The following is a 23,600-nucleotide window of genomic DNA, read 5'->3' as shown; positions in this document are numbered from 1 at the left end:
GATAAGGTGTGATGCCACCTGAAGCAGGTATGAAACCAATACCACACTTTTAGCCCTGACCACTAAAGGGAAAGAACAAGGTACGGGGCTGCCTTTTGGCTGAGGCTTACCTCAAGGCCACCAAACAGCCCTGGCTGACACATGGGAGCTCTCACTGACAGCAAAGTGCCAGCACATGATGGCAACAGGACAAATTAAGGAAATCACTCTTCCCCAAACACTCAAGAATTCTTGCTCATGGCCAGGATTGTCAACTGAGGCCAACAGCATGAAAATGGTGGATGTAATACCCCAAAGGAAGCCCACATGGACAACTTCCTCTTCACAGGGAAGAAAATGTGACTGTGTGATGGAGGCCTGGACTGTCATCACCCTAACCGGTGGTCAAGTTTAGTATCATTGGCCAGGTGTGGTGGCTCACACCTATAATCCCAGCACTTTGGGAGGCTGAAGATGGAGGACTGCTTGAGCCCAGGAGTTTGAGACCGGCATGGGCAACATAGCGAAACCCTGCCTCTAAAAAATATTTTAAAAATAAAAATAAAAATTTTGCATCACCGGCAGTGGGTTAAAAAGATATGAAATGTCCTTTGGTGTGAATAGGAAAGACACAATATCACTTAAATGCATTACAACCAAAAGATGCACGAGAACCTAGCAAAGCTTTAGCTGTACCTTCCAGACTCCAGGAAATCCTGGGGACAGGGAGCAGGTCAGGGCAAACTCTTAGAAGCAGCCACACAAAGCTGGAGGGTGCACATCCTGCAGGACACCCTACCTAGTGCTGTAAGTTGGTTCCAGATCAACCAGAAAGCAGGCGCTATGAATGCATGGGTGTTGACTAGGTCCCGGAAAAAAAGGCAAGGGATGCTCAAGGTGATAAATGTCTGAAGTTACACCCACCATGAGCCAGGTTCTGGCATGATGGAGGAATTTTTGTAGTCATCAGGCAACAAGAGAGCTGCCTGGTATTGGCTGTATGGTCTTTTGTGGAATCACAGTCACACAGCCTTCAAAACACATCACTTCTTTATTCAAGATGAAACAAAACAAAGCCAGTAAGTGTTCTGCTCTTCCCCACTCTGACCTATGGACACTGAGACAAAACTAATCATGTTTTCTAAGTGGCCACAGGATAGCAAAAGTGTGGCTATCAAGGGGGTGGCTGGCGCTCCTCCCAAGTAAAAAGAATGTACTCTGAGGTCAAGGGCATGGTGCCAAACTCATTTCTTTTTCTTGAAACGTGACTAGTAAGTGGAGCAGAGAATGATGCTGAACTGTGTTCATGCTTTCTGTGATCCATCCATCAAGCTCCTTGGTGACCTTGCAGAAAGACATCACTTCCTGTGGGCTACGTGGCGAGGCTGCTGAGCTGAACTGCCCTGCTGACAGGGGAGGCAACAGCCACATGAACCTGTCCTGATGACTGCCTGAAGGCGCTGTTATCAAGGTTGCTCATCACCATGGAGATGAAGGTTCAGGAGACATGTTCATGCCATCGGACCACAGATGTCAGGCTGGCAATGTTCATGATGATGACAGAACTGGAATTGACTGCAACACCACAAAATTCAGAAACTGAGATGGACCTAGACACAGAGTATGACATGGCTCTCAAGGATAAGGCCACCTGAGTGTGTTAATTAATGGGGGCCCTTGGAGGGTGCCCTGCTCAGGCTGTATCTGGAATACTGTGTCTACTTCTGGGCCCATATTTTAAGGGTGAAGCTGACAAGCAGGCCCTCAAGGTGGGAGGCTCTTGGAGATTTTTATTTTTAGAGAAGGGGTCTTGCTCTGTTGCCTAGGCTATAGTGGTGTGATCAATGCTCACTGCAGCCTCAAATTCCTGGGCTCAACCAATCCTCCTGCCTCAGCTTCCCCAGTAGTGGGCTTTTTTTTCATATGAGAGAGGGTTGGATGAACTCTGAGTTTAACATAGAGAAAGGAAGACTTGGAGCTTACTTTTCCAACTAACATATTAAAGCCTGCTATTAAAAGCAGGTCAGACTTGCTCTATTTTACGCAGAGGAAAGGTCTAGGACCCATGACAGAAGTTATGGGAGCCAGGTGTCAGTTCAATTTAAGAAAGAATGTTTTAACAGTTAAAACTACAAATGACTCAGTGGGAAAGGAATTCCCTTCATATGAACAGGGGCTGGGTGACCAGCTGTGAGGAACTCTTCAGGTTGATTCTTACCTGAATGGGAGTGTGACCCAGAGCGCCCCTCTGTGCATTGTACTCTAGATGCGCAAATGAAGCTAACTTCAAAGCATGCTTTAAAAGTGTGTGAATGAAATTAATTTCAAAGCACATTTATAAAAGTTATAAGAAAATCACAGGGAGTTTCAGGGGAAGAGGAGAGAATATATTTTTGGAGAATTAATTTAAAATAGGATTTTAAGTGAAAAGAGTTTATTTCAAAGCTCAGCACAGAAGTACTCCTTTGCAAGTAGGAGATTGGTTTAATGATAGCTGTGTCTTTGTACATTTCCATTTAGCTCCTGAGTTGCACATGGAGGAAGTGACGGAAATGACCCAGTTCACTGGAACAAAGTCCTTATCTTTTCTTTCTGCCATCAAGTAAGAAGGCCAATCAGTGCTGGGTCTGAGTGATGATGCCATGTTTACACTCAAGATTTGTGTACAAATAAGCCGGGGCCAACAAGGGCAGAAAAGGCAGCAGAACCCTCCTGAGGCTCTGCTCCCCCTGAGAACATCCAGGAGCTATGTCTAGAAAGGTGCTCTCTGGCCGGGCACAGTGGCTCATGCCTGTAATCCCAGCACTTTGGGAGAGCCAAGACAGATGGATTACTGGATCTCAGAGTTTGAGACCAGCCTGGCCAACACGGTAAAATCATGTCTCCACTAAAAATACAAAACTTAGCTGGGCGTGGCGGGGCATGCCTGTAATACCAGTTACTCGGGAGGCTGAGGCACGAGAATAGCTTGAACCTGGGAGATAGAGGTTGCAGTGAGCTGAGACTGCGCCACTGCACTCCAGCCTGGGCGACAGAGTGATTCCATCTCACAAAGAGAGAGGAGAGGAGAGGAGTGGGAGTGAGAAGGGGAGGGGGAGGGGAAGGGGAAGCAGGAGGGGGAAAAGAAAGAGGCTCTTTACATGGTATCTGCTGGGGTCCTGGGCTCCTCTGAAACCTTGGCAAAAATTTTGTGTTTATGGTGTTTTTCTCAGGAGAAAGTCCAGATGTCAGCGGATTCTCAAAAGTGTTTATGACTGAGAAAGACAGAAGAGTGAGATTTACAAGGACCTGCTATGAATGGGGTAGGGGCAGATCTACCACTCCTTCTTGGTGCTATGAGGTGCCCAGGCACCCCTCTTTTCTGGGGCTCAGGCCTCCTCACTGTTGTAGGGTGAGGGGTTAGACAAAATGATTCTGGATTTCCCTTCCAACTCTAAAACACCATGAAAGAGAATGGAAGAAGCAAACACTCTTGTTCACAGTGACCCTTGGGAACCCACAGCCTTGGTCATTCTAACTTCGGAGGAGCATGCAGTCTCCAGGCCTTGAAAACTTAGCCTATAAGCAGCTCCCAAAGGACTGAGACACACATACATCCCTCTTACATCTCGGTCACATTCAGCTGCAAGGAGATGTGACTGACCACTCTGTCACTGTTATTACTGATCTAGTTACCAACTTTCCTTAATAAAACAATATTGAAGTACTGCCTTATTGTCAAAGATAATCACCTTATGCTAAATTCAGATAAGTAGCCACAGAATTTTCAAGATAATGCCAAGTAGCTAATTATAAACTTATTTTGAAATATGGGCACTCTCCCTGAAAACGCCCACCCCACCTATGTGTATTACTTTAGTCAACAAATAAAAAGCATTTCAGTCCTGCCTACAGTGAGAGAGGAAAGAGCAGACAGGAGAGAGAAATGGAACTCAGACCCAGACCCCAGTATCTCAAGAAACATCTTCCTTCTCTAGAGACCTTGAAAAACACAACTGATACTCATCTCTCTGGAATGATTCTAGTCCTTTCAGGCAGAGAAAAGAAAGTGAGCCACCGAGGGTCCTTCTACTCCTGTGGTCTTAAGTACTGAACAGCCTAAAGTGCTTCAAAAACAGATGTCAGATGAACTTGGCTCACCCCATGCACAAAGCCACAAGCACCATGAATAACGTTAAGTAACATAACAAGGCTGACTGGCGAATTCTCTTGGCCACACCTCATGAGCCAACAATTACACCAGTACCCTGAATTGTACTTGCATATTGGTGAAGTCAAAACTTACTGCCATTACTTTTGAAAACACAGAGTTAGGAATCTGCAGAATATTTTCAATAAGAAAACAAACACATGTTTCTGCCTTTCAGTGTGAAATCTCTTGCCAATGTTGATTAAAAGCATTACACTTTAACATCTATCCGTGTTCATGTTAAGTCTGTCATCAGAGATGGTGATGTAGAAATATATAACTGTCCTTTAAAAAACACACAAAAATTGAACATGCTATATGTTATCTTTTAAAAATGTAGTCTGTATTATTTTTACCAACCAAAACACACATAATATATTTTATTATAAAACATTAGGCAATGTTACTTTTGAAATATGCAACCTGAAAGGTCACACTTGTATTTATTACCAGTAGGAAATACCGGAGAAGTTACATTAGAAATCAACCAGACAGACTTGTACGTCGTTATCGTGACTTACACAGCATTAAATGCAGGTTGAAGCAGCACCCACTCAGTGTTTCAGACACGGACTCCGTATGGGCAAGGGGCCCTGCAAGAGGGCTTTCATCTCTCAATACTAGGACTCTGTGTTTCACATTCCAAAGACAAAAGCAGAGCCCCGTTTCCATCTCCAGACCCATGGCTGATACAGTGTGCACAGCCAGTGTTTCTAGACTGCTGTCCTGCTCAGATGTAACTCTGTCTGCTCTCTGGACTTTGCACTTGAAATTAAGACCCGGACATAGGGGAGACAGTCACTTCCTTTTTGACTGAAAACTAAGGCAACAAATGAAACAAACCTAGTCTAAATTCCAGGATAATAATAAATTACCTGGTTTATAAAAATACATGTCCAAAATAGTTACTTCCTGGGTTGTGTACAATATAAATTACAAAAATAAAATAGAAAAGATGAAAACTTGAGCACATTTTTCAGTTCTTTAACCAACATCAGCATTTATCCATAGAGATCAGCTTGAAACCATTTGCATGGCATTAGGACCCTGGCAAATCTAGGCTCAGCAGGGAGAACCATGAAGCTGGGGTGAGGTATTTCTATGGAGCTTGTGGCCTGTCCTGGGTACACTCACCTCTACCTGGTGGAAGAGGGCTTTTCCAGGAAACCCTGTCCACACTGTCACAGGCTCCATCCGTGGCAAGTGGCTTGATGAATGCCCAGAGGAGCGAGTGAGTAGAAAGCTAGTCTGCAGGTGCTTCGTCCCCCAGTGCAGGGCAGCTCCTGCATTTTCAAATCTCTCCCTTTCCTTTGTTTTTCCTTTTAAAGATAGATTTAGTAAAGTCTTTTTAAAAAATGTGTATTAGAGAGAAGGCCATTTTAAGATGTTTATATAGATAGATAGATAGCCATGTAATATGTGTTTCCATCTCAATCCAAGTTATTATTACCGGTTTGTATTTGAAAGTGTCTAAATGATACAATATAAAAGAACTATTTCTTATTTCATATTAATTTTGCTAATCAGGGGTTCCAGTTTCCAGTGATATGACCAAACAATAAGACATAACTGGTGCAGAGAGAACCATATATTTTAGATACTATTTAGAATAAACTTCCTTATCACAGTTCCTCCTCAGACACATTCTATAGAATGTTGACCAAAAAGCTTTCAAAATAATTGAACACAAGATATGAATCAGCAACAAAATAAGCTCAAGGGAAAAAACATGGGCACAGGTAGGCAAAACGTGATCATCATAGCTCCATTTCTGCAGTGACACTTACATACTCAGTATCTTAATGCATTTTGAATAATTTACATATCGTAAAGTATCAATTTCAGGTGAGCAGTTTTAAGTCACAAAATATTCAATAATTAATCATTACTCTTTGCGGTATTTCCTTCATATCCTCTGAAGAGTTTCCCAGAACATTCATGGATTTCCCTTAGGAAAAGGAATGCCCCCAAACAATGGAAAACAACTATAGCAAATAGGCGTCTGAATCTGCCTGGCATCTGAAAACAGACCAAAGAGGAATTTATCTGCTTCTTCCAATGAAGAAAGAAAATCAAGAACGTGGTATTGGCAGAGGGAAACTGAATGAGGAAAGGTAAGTAAAGGCGAAGGAAGCACTTAGGATATGACTGCAGTGATCTCTAGTGACCATTTTGTAAAATTCTACTTCAACGTTAGGCCATGAATGCAGAAATCTATCTGCCATCATATTACTGAGATGGAGAATTATGTGCCTAATACAGAAGGTGAAGTTCTAGGTAGCATTTTAAATTCATATTAAGTCTAAAAGACTAAGAGGAAAAGAGATAAGGTAGCTAGGATTTCAAGCAGCACTAAGCAAAACTTAAAATTTTATCATGCAGTAAAGCTGAATATACAACCATCCCAGACAAGACAATTTAGAGAAAACAAGGTGTCCACATAAGTGTCTTGGTTTTAGCTGTGATAATTCTCAGCCCAAACATCACAAATATAGGAAAAGCTATATATTTTATTTATTAAATAGATTTAATTATATGTCTTCTGAAATACAAAAGAGAATAAATCATAACATAAAAGGGAGTAAGATATAATAACATCATGATGGACGATTAATAAACATAAATCAACTTTTTCTGGACAGACACCAAATTACTTAAGAGGATTAAGAGATAACTTCAGAAGCAGCACTACCTGGAAAATTATTTGGCATTTAAATACTGATTTCCAAAGTGCTAGATGGGCAAGTCCAAGCAAGCATTTGTGGTAACATGCACATATATCTCAACAGTTACAGATGATGAGAAACTGTCACTACTATTACCATACAACTCTAAACAAATTCACCTATTCTAACTGCTCACCTGAAATGATCTTGAACAAAATCTCTAGAAATGTGGCTTGCACTTTTTTTCTTCAGACATATTCTGCCTCATTTTATAATCTAAGCAGGCAATCCTATTAGATCTGAGTAGGGCAAGGCATTGTGTTTCTTACATGCAGAACATGGAGTTTTTCTGTTTGGTTCCATCAACTCCCAAGCATTTCAGGCCCATGGAGGTGAGAGTTCCTTCAGTGATGACAGGTTTACTATTTCTAACTTATCATCGACAACCTTCAAGGGGTCCCGTCGAGGCATCGAGACTGCTGTCTGTGTCTGAGGCCAGTGTCTGCTCAGTGGACATGGATGAAATGTCATTGATAGATGAAGACTGAGAAGGAGTGGCGTTGCTACTTACTGCTGCATCTGTGCTAAGAAAACCAAATATAATAAAATCTGAGGCACGACATTGCTGCAAATCCAGGCAACGAGACTTCAGGCCATTTCTTGGCTCTGTCCTTTTGCAGTTTCCCAATCCTAACTATGAGTATAAACAAGAGGTTACTTGGCTGGACTTTATAAGCTTTTCCTTGAGTCTTTCTTTGGGCCCAGAATCCCATATTTCTATGTCTTTCCTTGCAAGATTCTTGTTTTCTTCTCGGTGGCTAAACATGTGTTCATGTATAATCATGTTACCTACTTAAAAAAATGCCTGCTTCTTTCAAGTAGACATCAAAAGGAAACAGCTATATTTATCTGAAAATGCAGTATCACAAAAGGCTTAAGCCTGAATAGGATTCAAGTGTCACTAGATACTTGAATTTATAACATAAACACTAAATCTACAGAAAAAAAAGCACCAATATTCAAAGAAATCTTTTGCAATAAACAGACTGCATACTTGAAAAAGGAAAAAAATTAGTGGCTTCATATTTTTTATTGTTTTATAACTCCAGAAAACTGATATTTTAATATTTTAAAGCAAATGAAACTATCCTACTTCCTACTATCAATGTTTTAGTCTGTTTTGAATAAAAATACAACATGCAGACTCTCTGAGATCGACGTCTACAGTCTTAAATTTGTGCTTAATTAACAAGCACTTAAGTTCTTACTGAAGTTATGTAATCTCTAGATGCTTGACACATACATCATGCTGAATATAATAACATTCAAGAATACAAAGTAAGCTGTGCTCTCTGCACATCTTCACACCTGTGTGTGCATGCTTTCCAGTGGGAGTGGGAGTGAGACAATAAATATAACTTGAGCGTTTCATTTAGTAAACAGGTAGAACCCTGCAGACGTAAGTGAATACCACTAATATCAGAGTCTCTCATTATCATACAACTACCCAGGCATTAGGATTCTACAACTGTATATCAGTAGATGAAGCAGAAAAATGGGAGAATGATATGAACAATTTTCTCAAAAGAAAATCATATTCCATTTTATCTAGATTGGCATTTTGGGTGGGACCAGTACACAGAGGGTTATCAACACTGAAAAAGCTTTTCTTTCAATTTCTTCATCTGTAAATGAAGCTGACCGCAGTTATTGCAAAGATGAAAGAGGAATGTTTATAACAAAGTTCAGTGCCTGACATTATCAGTAAAACGTCATCCACCACCACCACCACCACCACAACAAGCCAAAAAGGGTAGCTATTCATAAGTGGTTTTTAAATCTGATGCTAGCCAGGCTGGCATTTCACATGTTGCTGCCATTTATAAAAGTTGAACTGAGAAAGAAAAATATCATACAATCAAACTATTAAAGCAATCACTAACCTGAAGTCTGATCTTTTACAACACCATTCTTGCTTCTTTCTTCCCAATCCATGACTTCTTTGTAAATTAGCTCTTTAATAAAAATACAAGTTAAAATGCTTACTCAGTTTCTAAACAGTTTCATTGCATCTCTAAACTCTGCTTCCAAATCAACTGGAACCACTCCAAGGGCACCATGATATGTTATTTTTAATTGTAAGACAGAGTCAATTCAGTAATATAGTCTACCTGGACCAAAATATTCACTAAAAAGTTTTTTTTTTTTTTTTTTGAGATGGAGACTTGCTCTGTCGCCCAGGCTGGAGTGCAGTGGCATGATCTCAGCTCACTGTAACTTCCAGCTCCCGGGTTCAAGTAATTCTCCTGCCTCAGCCTCCCTCAGCCTCCCGAGTAGCTGGGAATACAGGCAAGTGTCACTATGCCCAGCTAATTTTTGTATTTTTAGTAGAGACGGGGGTTCACCATGTTGGTCAGGCTGGTCTTGAACTCCTAACCTCGTGATCCGCCTGCCTCAGCCTCCCAAAGTGCTGGGATTACAGGCGTGAGTTGCTGTGGCCCATCCTATATTATATTCATGTTTGATACATTGTATGTTTTCTTTTCTTTTTTTTTTTTTTTTTTTTGAGACAGAGTCTCATGTAGTCATCTAGGCTGGAGTGAAGTGGCACGGTCTTGGCTCACTGCAACCTCTACCTCTTAGATTCAAATGATTCTCATGCTTCAGTCATTCAAGTAGCTGGGATTACAGGTGTGCACCATCATGCCTGGCTAATTTTTGTAGTTTTTGCAAAGATGGGGTTTTGCCATGTTGGCCAGGCTTGTCTTGAATTCCTGGCCTCAAGTTATCTGCATTGGCCTACCAAAGTGCTGGGATTACAGGCGTGAGCCACTGTGCTCCGACTACATTACATTTTTTCAATGACTAGTAAGGTAGCAAAACATGGAGGGAGGTTCTGGATCCATAACAGGGTTTTATGAAGTGGAGTGGCTCCCACAGAACACTATAAGGGATTGGACATTCTCACACCCATGTTTGTCTCTGGTTACTCAGGGTTCTCCAGAGGTAATCAGCAGCCACATGTGGGCTAGGAGCCCCCCACACTGGCTGAAAATGAATCCACATGTTCTAAGTCTTTTCTTAGTTTCAACTTCAGTTTTCCTCAAATTTCATTTGTAAGAAAAACTAATTACCTACTAAGTAAGTTATTAGGGATTCCTAAAATTTCAGCATTCATGAACTAACATCAGCACATTGCAAGCATTTACTGAGACCAATGAGCATGCTGTGTGTATGTCTTGCTAAGCATGGGCACACAGGTAACTGGCACTCCCACATCCCAGGACGGCCCTGGGTCAGGACCCATCATCAGTGTTGACTCACTCTAACTGTGGTTCTCAGTTACTACTGATCCTGCTTTTTAATGAAAAATTGTTAGTTCAACCTCTTCATTACATGTATAGTTTGTTGTGGGTTGTTTGGTTAATATTACAGTGGTAATAATACCTACCTGTACATTTTCAATCTGCAATTTCCCCCAAACTGGATTTTAAAACATATATACAACTACATGGCTTAAAAGAACAAGCAGAAGTTCACATGACCCCCAGCCCTGGCTCCCCATTTCTGCATATACTGGGAATTCTATAGGTAACATGCAGCCAATGAATTGGTCTCACCTGACAATTTGCAACATGTTATCAATATATGTGTGATACAATTACCAAGCTCCATTTACAAACTAATATGTGAAAAACCATGAAAAAAATATTTTTTCCTCTTGAAACATATGATAAGAAATTCATACATGTGCCTCTCTTAATTCTGTTCTCTTCAAGTTCTTTTTCTACTGGAAACTGGAAGAAAGAGGCTAAGTGGACTGCAGGGTGTTTTTTTTTTTCCCCCTTCCTGAAGAGAAATGTTACAAAATGTAAAGTTTCTGCTTTATAGGATTGGAAGAAATGTCACAAGGAAGAACAAAACAAGCTCTGTCTTTACCTTTCCATTCTTCAATTGCATGTTCTCTTTCTTCCAGCTGGGCATCATAAATTTGAGGTGGTGGCTAAAAATTAAATCATATGCAAAGTCAACAGTAATGCCTCAAAAAACAATGAGGCATTAAAAAAGGTAGAATCACTTGGAAGACTTCTAGTCTATTTATGATATGAATTTAATGTAATTCAACACATGGTTTAATAAAGATTTCTGTCATGTGATATCAGCTTTTAGAATCAAAATAGTTACGATAAACTTAACCAAAAAAGAGTTACTATGTTCCTCTTAATAATCACCTGACCTCAAAACACAGACATCTGCCCAGATGTCATTAGAAACAGCACAGGCTGTTTCCTAGAGACCCATGATGGACAAGGCACTGGGCTGGCAGCTATGGAATATCCTGTTGTTTCTTAGAACAAGTTTTACATTTTCTTCATGGGAGAACTCCCAAACTCAATGTCCAACTCATAAATGGACTGTTACAAAAGTCTGCTTATAAATTGGATTATTTCTCTATAAAACAATGTTTAAAGTGATGGTAAGATCACTGGTCATGACATAAACATGTATTTCACTAATGGCCTGAAGGAAGCCTGCTACTATGCAGTGATTTCTCTCACAGCTAAAGCTCACTCACACCGGTGCTGATACGGAAACAAGCACACGAGCACCAAACTCAGAGTGGAGCTACTCCAGAAGGGGAACCAGGAGGCATGATGCCTTTAGGGAAGGATAAACAGACGTGTGATTTTTCAGCAAGTTGTTCAGCCTCTCTGGTTGAGTGGCCTAAATAAGAGGATGCAACCAAAGCCCATGGCATAGAACAGATCCTTAATAAACTACGAGCACAAAGCAGCATTTGCAAAATGGAAATAATGGTATCACCAAAGTGTAAGTTCATTCCCGAGGTACTCTGAGCTGGAGCTCCAGCAGCAAAAGAACAAGCGACCCAGGTCTCAGACAACACTTGGCCTTTTTGTAACTGGGAGCCCCCATATGGAGAACCTGCTACCTGTATATAGTCGCTCTGGATGAACAGAAAAGAGCCAAGGAAATACAAGCCTGGCCTCTACATATAAACCTTTTCAAAACAGATACTCACTGCTTCTGCTTCAGCAGGATCATACCAAACAGTGATGTATGGGTGACGCAGAGCTTCGTCTACAGAGATTCGCTTGTCAGGATCAATCACTAACATTTTTGATAAGAGATCTCTGGCTTGACTTGCTGGGGTGAAAACAAATATTAGATTAATAAATTAATGCTGTTAATATGAAAAAAAGAATCATACAATAAAGAACTAAGTATAAAATATGAAAAAATGAATCATACAATAAAGAACTAAGTATGACAGCACATATAGAACAAAGATATATTAATTTTGAGAAATGTTTGATAGGTTCAAGATGAATCGAACCCAAACATTTTTAAGAAAAAGTCAAGTGGCCACTTTCATGACAAGCCAGGTTTCCAAATGTAGTTTTACACCTCTGGATCTGCGAGGGGAAGGGAAACCTGGGTAATGGGGAAGAGCACCAGGCAGCCTCAGACCAATATCTGGGCAGGGCCCAAGGCTGGGAAACCACAGCAAAGAAAGTGGCAATTGCTGAACTGAGGGTGGCACTGCCCACAGTGCAGGCATGAGGCAAGGGGGAGTATTTTTCTCTATGTCACATCAAAATGAAATTAGAACAGACTTTTAAACTACACAACAATCTCACATTCCCACAGTATAAAACACTCACAGATGCTTCTGGCTGGCCTAGCTGTATACAGTATTGGCAACACACTTCTTTTTTTTTTTTTTTTTTTTAAATCCACAGATTGGTATTTATGAAAAAAACCAAGTTAAATAACTTAGTTAAATATAAGTCTCACCTAGATTTTGGCAATTAAAGTTCACAACCTGAATAAGCAAAGGAAAGACTGGGGCTTTTCTGATTAAGGCATAGTTTACCTTAATGTAGATAGAATAAAATCACTTCTTTTTCCTTAAGAAACCACATTGTAGTAAAGGGTGCAGGAGAAAAGGGAGAGAACCTTTTTTATCAAATGACTATCACATGGCTTCTGACTCTAGAATCTGCAGTCAAGTTTTCTTTTTAATCTGAAAACTTTTTGAATTCCTGTTGCTGTAACTGTAACGTAAGATTATTTCAGACTGATTTGCTTATTTTTATTTTGGCCAAAGGCTTCAATTAAGCCATCTTATAGAGTATAAAGCTTCTAGACCTTTAAGCTTTCTGTCCTCAGTACCTTCACACCTCAGACGTCTGGCCTAAAATGACTTTCTCTCCCAAAGCTCACAGGTTTTTAGAATATAAACATGAAAGAGTGCAAATATCAACCTGAATAACAAAAACAAGCATAAGAAAAAAAGGATATTTTACTTTTTATTTTGTCTCGTTCAGATTCTGATGGGAATATCCAATCTGGAAAGAGTTCTTCGAATTTGATTCCAGGATACTTTGGTCTGTTTTCTACATAATTTCTCACAGTTGGCTGAAGTTTCTTCATGAACTCTGCTGATGGTGTTCCAAGTTGCTCAATAACTTTATTCCACTGATCGATATCTAAAGAGTCTCTTGAGGAAAATACAACTGAAATGCCTTGTATTCATAGTACATGCAGCAGCATCATTTGAAGAAAAGTGATATTTATACCTACCAACTAGGCCACCCCACTGGGATAAGCAGAAGAATTTTGAAATAATATTCAAATAAGATTTGGGTTTCCAAATTACACTATTTTTTAAAACTCTTACACTCTGTATCTTTGTAAACTGTGATCACAGTTTATTAAGTCAACATAATGAAGTCTATGCACCTTCCCACTCTAGTTCAAAATAAAGTTTATCTTATAACTAAAAATACCTATGGCAAAAATGATCAAACATGAAATTAGATAAACATTACATAAGCAAATTAAAATCAGTTTTCATACCAATGCTACCTTAGATTCCTTCATAGCCCTCTAAAGAACAGAGGATCTCGAGGAACCTGTGGAGAAACCTATCTGATCTCAGTTTACAGCTGGGGAACCAACCAACTATGCTTAGACTGAATCTAGTGACAGCTTTCAAATGCTGTTGTTTTATTTGGAATTGACTCTTCTCAACCATCCCAGACCTGGCTGCAATACCTAGGTAATGAATTTTATTTTCTTTCAAAGTGCATGACCTGGGTTTCGGACTCAACTCTGCACTAAACACTCATAGGCGTCAGGAGAAGTCAAGCTTCTTTGGGGGACCATTTTCTTCTGCAGACAATACCAGCTTTGCCTATTCCCAGGGTATTTGTTAGGCTTGGGATAATTGGGATTGCATGTGGGAAAGTGATACTGAAACTGTACTCAACTACAGAAGAGAATGCAAGACAGAAAAAAAAAAATAGCATAAACAGCAGCTTAAAAAAGTGGTCACTGAGGCATGTCTTAGAAAAATGAACTTACATCACCATGAAATAACCTAGTGAACAGGTACATGAACTCAGTTCTTCCAAAATGTTATGCTTCCAAAGACCTGCTTGGGTATTCAATTCACTAGTGAATTCTCCTTACTCCTATTTCATACATACTGTCAAATCAGAATTATGCCCACATTTTATTTACCTATTTAACCAAAATGTGAAAACTGTCTCATACTTTTCCCTTCTTCCATATACATGGAAGAGTCTCATTCTGTCGCCCAGGCTGGAGTGCAGTGGTGGGATCTTGGCTCACTGCAACCTCTGCTTCCCGGGCTCAAGTGATTATTGTGCCTCGGCCTCCCATTAGCTGGGACTATAGGCACCTGCCACCACGTCCAGCTAATTTTTGTATTTTTAGTAGAGACAAGGTTTCACCATGTTGGCCAGGCTGGTCTCTAACTCCTGCCTTCAAATGATTCGCCCACCTTGGCCACCCAAAGTGCTGGGATTATAGGCGTGAGCCACCGCACCCAGCCTGCCTTATACTTTTGATACCTCTTCCGCATACTCATTCCCACAGACTCCCCAGGATGCACCCACCCAGCATCTGTGTGCCATTTGCAACATAGCAACCATCTCTGATCCCCACTACACCAAGCCTGCCCAGCTCTAGACCCTAACCCTCATGCTTACCCAAAGATGAACTTCCTCAACTCTTCCTTCTCTGACATCATCAACATTTTGCACTTTACCAGTACATTCCATCACCATTCATAAATGATGGTGTTTTCTCCTATGTAAACACAACAGCTGCTTTCTTTTGGCCCCACTGCAGTCTGACTTCTGCAACTTTTTTCTATCTCCCAAATTTCAATCTAATATTTTAAAGAATTGGCAAATTTTTGTTAAACTCTGTATGACTTTTGGGAATAACATTAGGTGACCTTATAACACCATTAATTAATGACATTAATGTTAATATGTAAAGCAGGAATTTTAAGTTACTTACTAAAATGCACCAAAATGTACTCACATTTTTCATTTTTGTATTTTTTTGAAGAATCTAGCTATCACTCCATTTCGTATTCCTATTTGCAGCAAAACTTCCATAAAGACCTGCCTATACTGTGTCTGTAATTCCCAGCTTCTCATTTTCTTCAAACATATTCCCACCAGGCTTTCTTCCCTCTACTCCATAAATGCTTTGCCCATCATGGCTGCCAGCAGCCATCACGAGGCCCAGCAGCCAATCCTCTGTCCTCAACTCATGTGAATGAGCCTCCCTCAGTCACAGTCTCTAGGAGGAGGGGTCACTGGAGTGCCTTCTCCATTTCCTTTCCTATTCCTTTTCTCCTTCAACCTCAAGAAGGCTAAGTCCTGGGTCCTTGTCTCTTCCTCTCCTGCAAGCGCTCGCTACCAGTCCTGAGGCTTTAAGGTTACTGACAGATGGATGACAATCACTTCGATCTCTCTATCCCAGACCTGGCTCCTGAATTCCACTGTCTAACAGACATCTCCAAACCCTAGCAAGGCTCCTTGAAGGGTCCAGCTTCAAAGCAGATGCAGAGTACAAACCTATCTCCCTGAGCACACCCCTACCAGCCTGCTGGGGGCCTCCGCCTCTCCTCTGAATGATGGCAGCCTCTGCTCTGGTCTCTTGCTCTGCCCTGCCTTGATGAACCACCCTTAATTCAGCAGCTAGGGGGAGCCTCTTTGCACCTAAGTCAGATTAGTCACCCAGAAATGGGCAGGAAAGAGAAATATCTGCTGGGTTAATGATAAAGGACTAGAAACTAAACCAGTTGTGAGAGAAGACCCACAGATGCCCTGAGAGGTCCCCAATCCAGCATCCTATAGATGAGAGGGATGGGACAGATGAGAGGGACAGGGGAAGGGGAAAGATAATTCTGTCAAGTCCGGTGAACTTTGTTGTCTAACTCTTGTGATGCTGCAGGCAGACCATAGGTCTCCCATTTTACAGAAGGGGAAACCAAGGCTCAGAGAGGCCCTGAATTTCTCAAGGATGCATGGCTGGCAAGGGGAGGAGTCTGAGCTGGGGCCTAAGGTGGTCTGGCAAAAGTTTTCTCTTTCTCACAGGTCAGGGCAGGGACAGGAATTCCTTTTTTACCCCAGCTCACAAATGTAAAGCAAATCTCTGAGACCCTCAGTCTGACTTCTGCAACTTTTTTCTATCTCCCAAATTTCAATCTAATATTTTAAAGAGTTGGCAAATTTTTTTTAAACTCTGTGTGACTTTTGGGAATAACATTAGGTGACCTTATAACACCATTAATTAATGACATTAATGTTAATATGTAAAGCAGGAATTTTAAGTTACTTACTAAAATGCACCAAAACGTACTCACATTTTTCATTTTTGTATTTTTTGAAGAAAACATTTCTTAATAAAACAAGGAATGGCACAAAATGAATAAGAATTGAGACAAACTGAACATTAAGTAGATACTTCTAAATGATTAGCCCTGATTCCTCAACTTTTCCCTTTTTAATTAAGTTAACTTGCAAAATAAAGACTTCCTTATTTATAGGTTGAAACAAGTGAATCTGAGTTAAGGCTAAGGAAACTGCTAGAAAATTTACTAGAACAAATAAAATACTATATTTAACTTGACATATAATCTGCGATAGATAAAAATGTAAAGGAAGGTAAATGAGAGAAATAAAAACATCTTCATTCCAAGTCTGTGTTGTGAAGAATTTATATTATAAGGAGACCATCCTGATAAAATTATTAAAATCTGAAATTACTTTCCTAAAATACATACAAACACTGACTACAGAGCTTGATTTCCTTAAAAGCAACTATCAATCTGCCTAAGGATGGAGACCAATTTAAGCTTTCATAATGAAAACAAAGTCAAAGACTAATGAAAAACTAAGTGGTTAGAACACAAATGAAAAAGGGAAGATGTGAAGAACCATGTTAGGGTAAAAAATACTGAGGATGGAAGAATGGAAAATGAGGAAAGAAGCTTATTTTAATGATTAGAGTAGTTATTCTCCTTTCTGCTGTCTCTCTAATATGACTTGCTGACTACAGTATGAGTTCATCTTTTTCATTTTACATTTATTTCAACTTCCCCAGCATGTCACAAAATAACCCACCAGACAGATTTGTTTTTAAAAAATTCTACAAAATGTTAGTGCAGTAACAAACAAGAAAGTTTAACATATTGTTCCTCACAAAATTTTCATTTTAATCTTTCACTTAGGTCCTTTGTAATGTGCTTCAGTTCTTACTTTGGGGAAAAGTATTTCAATGCATAGCAATAACTAACAAAATAGTATTTAATTAAAGCACACAGGCCTATTAAATTCAGCTAGCATCTTTCCTAGTTAAATTAATGAAATAAACTAAATAATACAATATTTTCATTTAAATATCAGAATATACTTATCAAAGAGTAAATAATTTCTTCTATATGTCTAGCTATTTTTGATAAAATTAAGAGCGAATATAATTGGCTTAACTCTAAGTCTCAAAATTGTTACAGGTAGTCAAGTTAAAAATAAAGTATAAAATTGACAGTTGGTGTCTGACACTAATTAACAAATATAATAAAGCCCCCCTTAGAACACAGTCTGGAGTGGATTATGACATTGTCCTTGTGAGTGCTCGTGTAAGCAGGTGGTCATGCTGCCTGAGACATTATGGAAAGCATGGCGGGGCCAAGGTCGCGGGGAAGGATACGGTCAGTGCCTTGGAATATCACACAACCTTTCACCAGCTCTCCCATGATGCAACCCACTGACCAGATATCAACTGAAAATAAAATGAAATGATAAAATTATGAAGTGCCATGAGCAAAACAAAGGTGAGGAAAAGGAATTCTAACAGTGCACTAAACACACAAATATGGAAAAATAAATTGCTAGCTAAGGGTGAACTTTTTACACAATATGAATGATTGCTGACCTCTATTTTAGCCTTCAGTTTGTAGCAATCTGGGGTTTTAGTGCCAAAGAGTCCAATACTTTAGAGCTTAAAACAAACAAAAAACCAGAAACAAGAAGTGCCTGTGAACACAAAGCTTTTCAGGGTCATATGCCCACCCTGCCCCCAGCCTCCATGGCCAAGTGCCAGGTCCCCTGTGAAGGATACAGTCTCTTCCTGGGAACAGGACTTTATGGAGGACCATTTCTGCCATGATGCACCCGACAGACCAGATGTCCACTACCAAACACCAGGGGATTAAAAACCAGCTACAGCCCCACATCTCTTTTCTCCAAACCCCCTCCCAGAGACAAACCCAGTAAATGTCACCAGCTTGCCAGCAGGAGCTTTTGTGTACTGTGGACACCACACCAAATGAGCAGATCATTTTCTAGACTGCCCTATCAGAAAGGCAGCAGCACTCGGTGGGGGAATATGCAGCACACAGTGGCTGGCTTGCAGGACTGCAAATGTGACCCTGCTATAGGGGCCCAGACTTCCCGCCCTCATCTGTGATGCCATGCTGGTCCCCCTGGCCTCAGACAGACAGCAGAGCCCTCTAAGTGCTCTGCTGGTGGGCAGGGGGGAGAAGTGAACAGGGGATCTAGTTTTCTCTCCCTTCCACAGGAAGCACATGAAGCTGTGCCTCTCAGGGTGGGAACACATGCTACAATGCAGCAAGATAAACCTGGAGTAAAACTTGTTTCAGATGACCTGGGTAAATTTCAGTCTTTTTAAAAATAAGTTGAGAAAATACCAAATATTTGTTAATAATAATAAAAAAAAGTAAGTGTGATTTAGTTATTTTCATCAAATTTGCTAAAAGCCAAGTTTCAAAGAGCTCTGATATTGCTAGAATAAGCTAAATTTTGATGTAAAAAGATACCAATTTTACATGAAAGAGAACATGTATTAATCCATTTATATCACAAAACCAACAAGAAAAACCAATTCATGGTGCTAGAGATCAGGAGATTGGCCAGCTTCGTGGGCTGGGAGGAGGAGGGGCTATGGGGAGGCCAGAGCTGCTGGTCCTGTAGGTGTGCTCGTATCAGCTCAACTGCACACTCAGGATCTGCACACTTGGCTATAGGTAGATTAAATGTCGATAAAAAGTTCAAAATACTAATTTTAAAAGCAAAATTTTAAAAGGGAATGATTTAACCAATGGAAAAACACAATTAATTATTTATTATCTCTGGATCATGCTATTCTATATGTAACAGTTCCCACGGTCTACACCATATGGTTCAAAGGAAAGAGAAAAAACTCAGGACCACCACTAGAGCAATTTCTAAACATCTCAGCCTCTTCCAGTCCTGCCTTTACTCACCATTCTCTTTGTAGCCCATACCCAGGATGACTTCAGGTGCCCGGTAGTACCGTGTCACCACATAAGGAGTCATCATAAAGTTAGTGCACGCTGTGCGTGCCAGGCCAAAGTCAAGGATCTTCAGGGTGCAGTCTGATTTCACAACAATGTTGCTAGGCTTCAAATCCTAGGAAAGAAATAGTTTAAATCAGTAAAAAGAACAGAGCATGCTAAATAAACTGCTACATATCCGTAAGGGTCTGTGAAGCCAGTGTGAGAGTGTAGGGAGTAAACTGAACTCTGGGATTTGGGAACAATTTTGAAAAATCTTACTCTGAAATTGAAACTAAAACAAATCAGTCTAAAGAGGTCAGATGGTACCCCTTACTCCCAATGAAAACGTTCATGGCCTTCCTTTGTCCTTTCTGTGGCCTTGCAGGCCCTCAGGCTACTCAGTCTACCCTCCGTCTAAGCATCCACATGTCCCGTCCTCCACACCTGGACTTCAGTTCCCCAATACTCTGATTCTCTTCTGCTAAGGTCCTCGTGCTCACTGTCAGTCTAGGGTAGTGCTGTTAAATCGACAATGCCATATAATGTGAACCATGTGTATAATTTACATTTTCTAGTAGCCATGTTCAACAGTGTGAACAGAAATAGGTGAAATTAATTTTAATAATATATTTTATTTAACCCAATATATCCATATTATAATTTCAAAATGTAATCAACATCAGAAAAACCTTGAGATATTTTATATTCTCTTTTTGGTACTGAGGCTTTGAAGTCCAGTATGTATTTGACAACTGCAGCATGGCCACATCCTGAGTACTCTACAGCTTCCTGTGGTTGGTGGCTGCCATTCTGGACAGCACAGGCCTAGAATCCTCTAACCCTGGGATGTTCCCATGGCTCTTTCTCTCCTTGGACGAACAATTCCATCATCATCCACCTCAAGTCTTCTCACCCCCACGACTTGGATAGGGTACGCTGAATGAAGACATGCATCCTATTCCACCCCACTTGCAAAGCCTTAACACAACTTCGGCAACCTCTTCCCTTATAACTAAGGGATGTTTTTCCTGCTGATCCACCACCCTAGCCTCCTTCCTTAGGACTCAGGAATTTGACTTTTGCCTGGGGACTTCAGCCTGCAAACTCACGCTAGAGACTGCGACTTGTAAACAACTCACATCCATTCTTTTCACAAGAGTATAAAATGTGTACCTGCAATGTCAAATTGCCAAGCCACTGACACAGGGTAAAGCCCAAGGATACTTTACATGGGGAGTTTCACGTTCCATAAAACTGCCTAGCACCTGACTTTAAGACATCCCAATTGATGGGCCACAAGGGGGTTTCAGGTATGCCTCAGTGAAGGCTGTGGAACTGTTCTCAGGGCAAGCAGGAAGCCGTTTGAATATTTACAACAGTTACAATTACATTTCAATGCTGCTAAATGCTCTATTTCTAGGCTGCCTAGATTCTGTAAAATTTAAATTATAAATATATAATGTTTAAAAATGCAGTGACAATCTCTACCTGGCCCCCAAAAGAAGCCCCTAGCCCCTCCATTCCACCTCAGGGTACTGTGCAGACACCCCCAGTTCCCAGAGAGGCCTGAGAGAAAGAAGCTGGGCTGCTGCTCGACAGGAAGGAAAGCCAGGGGAGAAGCAGCCCAAGTTCAACCAGGGACTCTCCGCTGTGAGGACTTGGTCTGGAGCTAAGACCAAATGAAGCAATTTGCTTCTCGTTTCCTTTTTTTTAAAATCAAAGAATAAGTTAAGAACAAGCATTTTATGCCCATTGATAATAGACTGGATTGGAAAAATGTGGCACATATACACCATGGAATATTATGCAGCAATCAGAAATGATGAGTTTGTGTCGTTTGTAGGGACATGGATGAATCTGGAGAACATCATCCTCAGCAAACTGACACAAGAACAGAAAATGAAACACCGCATATTCTCACTCATAGGTGGGTGATGAAAAATGAGAACACATGGACACAGAAAGGGGAGTACTAAACACTGGGGTCTATTGGGGGGAAAAGGGGAGGGCCAGTGGGAGGGGGAGGTGGGGAGGGATAGCCTGGGGAGAAAAGCCAAATGTGGGTGAAGGGGAGAAGAAAAGAAAGCACACTGCCATGTGTGTACCTACGCAACTGTCTTGCATGCTCTGCTCATGTACCCCAAAACCTATAATCCAATAAAAAATTAAAAAAAAAAAAAAAAAAAAGAACAAGCATTTTAGAACACAAATTAGTAACAGATAAAATAATGTCCAATCTCACAAAAATCTTTTTTAAAAACCCAAAATGAACGCCTATTTTTAGTCTATCGTGTGGCAGCCATGGAAAGCAAGCAGCCTCAGTAATAGTGGGAGAGGCAGAAAGAGGCACCTTCTCAGGCCACAGGGAGTGTGCAGTGGGTACTTTCTCTCCAGGAAGCTGATTTCTGAGGTGTGAAATGCACACACTTCACCAGCCAGCAGGCCCTGAAGCCCAGTTCACCCAGAACTAACAGCACAGCTGCAGGAGCAAGGATGACAAGGACAGCCTAGTTCTACCAAGGACAGAAGCACCAGCGGAACCATCTCCACAGGATGCCTGCCAGCTCTGTGAACCCTAGTGTGCCAGAAAATACACTCATCTGAAGACACTGCCATCTGTCAAAAAACTGACATCACATACCGATCTGGTTAGAAAAGCACACTTCACTGCCATCTGCTGGAAGACCATGATCATAAAATCCCAAGCTTGTGTGGGTGCTCTGTGTGGCCAGTGGGGAGGTGGCTAAGGAGGTCACACGGCTTCTAGAGCTCTCCCCGTACCCTGGGACCCTCTCCAGTCACCCCCAAAATACAACCCGAGGCAGCTTCCCAACACCTCACTTCAATTTCGGGATGAAAAGAGGAAACATAGTTCTGCCCCTTCAAGTCTTGAAAATTACCAAGAACAAAGAAAACGAGAAATGCTAAGATCCAAGTGATGCCTGCATTGGGGCTGGCTCCCAAAGAGCCTGGAGCCCAACGCTGCCCTATCAGCAGTGAGGGCACCCACAGCACAAGTGGAGCAGGTGCTGGCCTCCTCCACTGCCTTTTTGACTCTGGGATCCAGACCCATTGCTTGAGAGGTATTCTAGGAGGAAGCATGTCATGACAGATATCCACTGTCTGGCCTTCCCTGGTCCTTCCCCACAGGTCCCTGTAGCCTTCCACTAGGGAACAGCCAGACATTCTGAGGATGAATGGACACAGCTCTAAGTGGACACTGAAACCTGAAGACCCCAAGCACTACCATGGCTCCTTCACTTGCAGGGTTTGTGGGGCCAGGTCTCTTCTGGCCGTGTCATGGAAGGGTGGGAATATTAGCAAAGGCTTAGAACAAAGCTGTAAGAGAACCTCACTTCCAGCCTGCATGAGTATGGGTGCAGTTTGGGCCTCTCTTCTGATCAGTGTGGAGGGTGCATTTGCCCAATCAACATGCTGGACCCGAGGCCTTTTTAATCTGCTCCAGCAACTGCACCTCGACCCACACAACAGCTGCAGCCAGGACTGCCAGTGCAGTAAGCCTGTGGCTGTCTAGAAACATTCACCAGAATCCATGAAGTTTCTTCTAGTGAGTCAGACTGGGATGCAAGAGAGACCACTGTTTCCACTCCCCTGAGGCTTCCATGGTGGCACCAATCTCCTCCACCCACCTCCAGTCCTGCAGGGTGTGATCTTGTTTTGATTTACTATCTTTGGGGCAGTTTCAGGTTTCCATTTGGTCTTCCCATGGTGATGACTCTTACTCGCCAAGCAACTCGTGTGGGGGTTACTCCAACTGCCAAGGACATCCGCTCCAGCCACACACTGAGGATTGGGGAGATGCTCACTGGGTGGCCTGAGACCCCGTGGCCCACTGAGAGCCACCAGATGCAGATGGCTTAGGAATGAAGGTCTGGGGCACATACCAGGTAAGCCAGAGCCCTGCTAATGTGAGAGCTGAACGTATGAATAACAGAAAAGCGTAAGGGAGAGAGCCAGTAGAGAGACCACAGTGGCAGGGACTACAGAGTGTCCCACTAACCTGTCTTTCAGATTTCCCCTGAGGAAGAAAGAACCATGGGCGCCACAGGAAAGCCGTTCTCAACCTATGTAGAGAAGT

General features: G+C 41.4%; 1 protein-coding gene across 19 annotated transcripts in view; it reads right to left on the bottom strand.

Annotated features, from left to right (window-relative positions):
* Positions 1 to 4,571: 4,571 nt before the first annotated feature.
* Positions 4,572 to 23,600, bottom strand: part of MAPK9 (mitogen-activated protein kinase 9) — a 54,760-nt gene continuing 35,731 nt past the window's right edge. For 6 of the 19 annotated variants that reach the window (XM_002744466.6, XM_054251923.2, XM_054251921.2 and 3 more), the window contains 7 exons: positions 19,469 to 19,634; positions 18,304 to 18,375; positions 13,164 to 13,346; positions 11,876 to 12,000; positions 10,774 to 10,837; positions 8,778 to 8,849; positions 4,572 to 7,413 (listed from right to left, as the gene is read on the bottom strand). In XM_002744466.6, the coding sequence (XP_002744512.1) occupies positions 7,271 to 7,413; positions 8,778 to 8,849; positions 10,774 to 10,837; positions 11,876 to 12,000; positions 13,164 to 13,346; positions 18,304 to 18,375; positions 19,469 to 19,634 (825 nt within the window). In that variant the 3' untranslated portion in view covers positions 4,572 to 7,270. Of the gene's footprint in view, positions 7,419 to 8,777; positions 8,850 to 10,773; positions 10,838 to 11,875; positions 12,001 to 13,163; positions 13,347 to 16,434; positions 17,965 to 18,117; positions 18,184 to 18,303; positions 18,376 to 19,468; positions 19,635 to 23,600 lie in introns of those variants that run through there. The other 13 variants (XM_008989579.5, XM_078364738.1, XM_078364742.1 and 10 more) reach the window with 5 other exon arrangements.

This window comes from Callithrix jacchus, chromosome 2, assembly GCF_049354715.1.
Source record: "Callithrix jacchus isolate 240 chromosome 2, calJac240_pri, whole genome shotgun sequence".
Taxonomy (NCBI): domain Eukaryota; kingdom Metazoa; phylum Chordata; class Mammalia; order Primates; family Cebidae; genus Callithrix; species Callithrix jacchus.
Note: the sequence above shows the minus strand (reverse complement) of the source record. Positions and strands in the feature narration are given on the sequence as shown.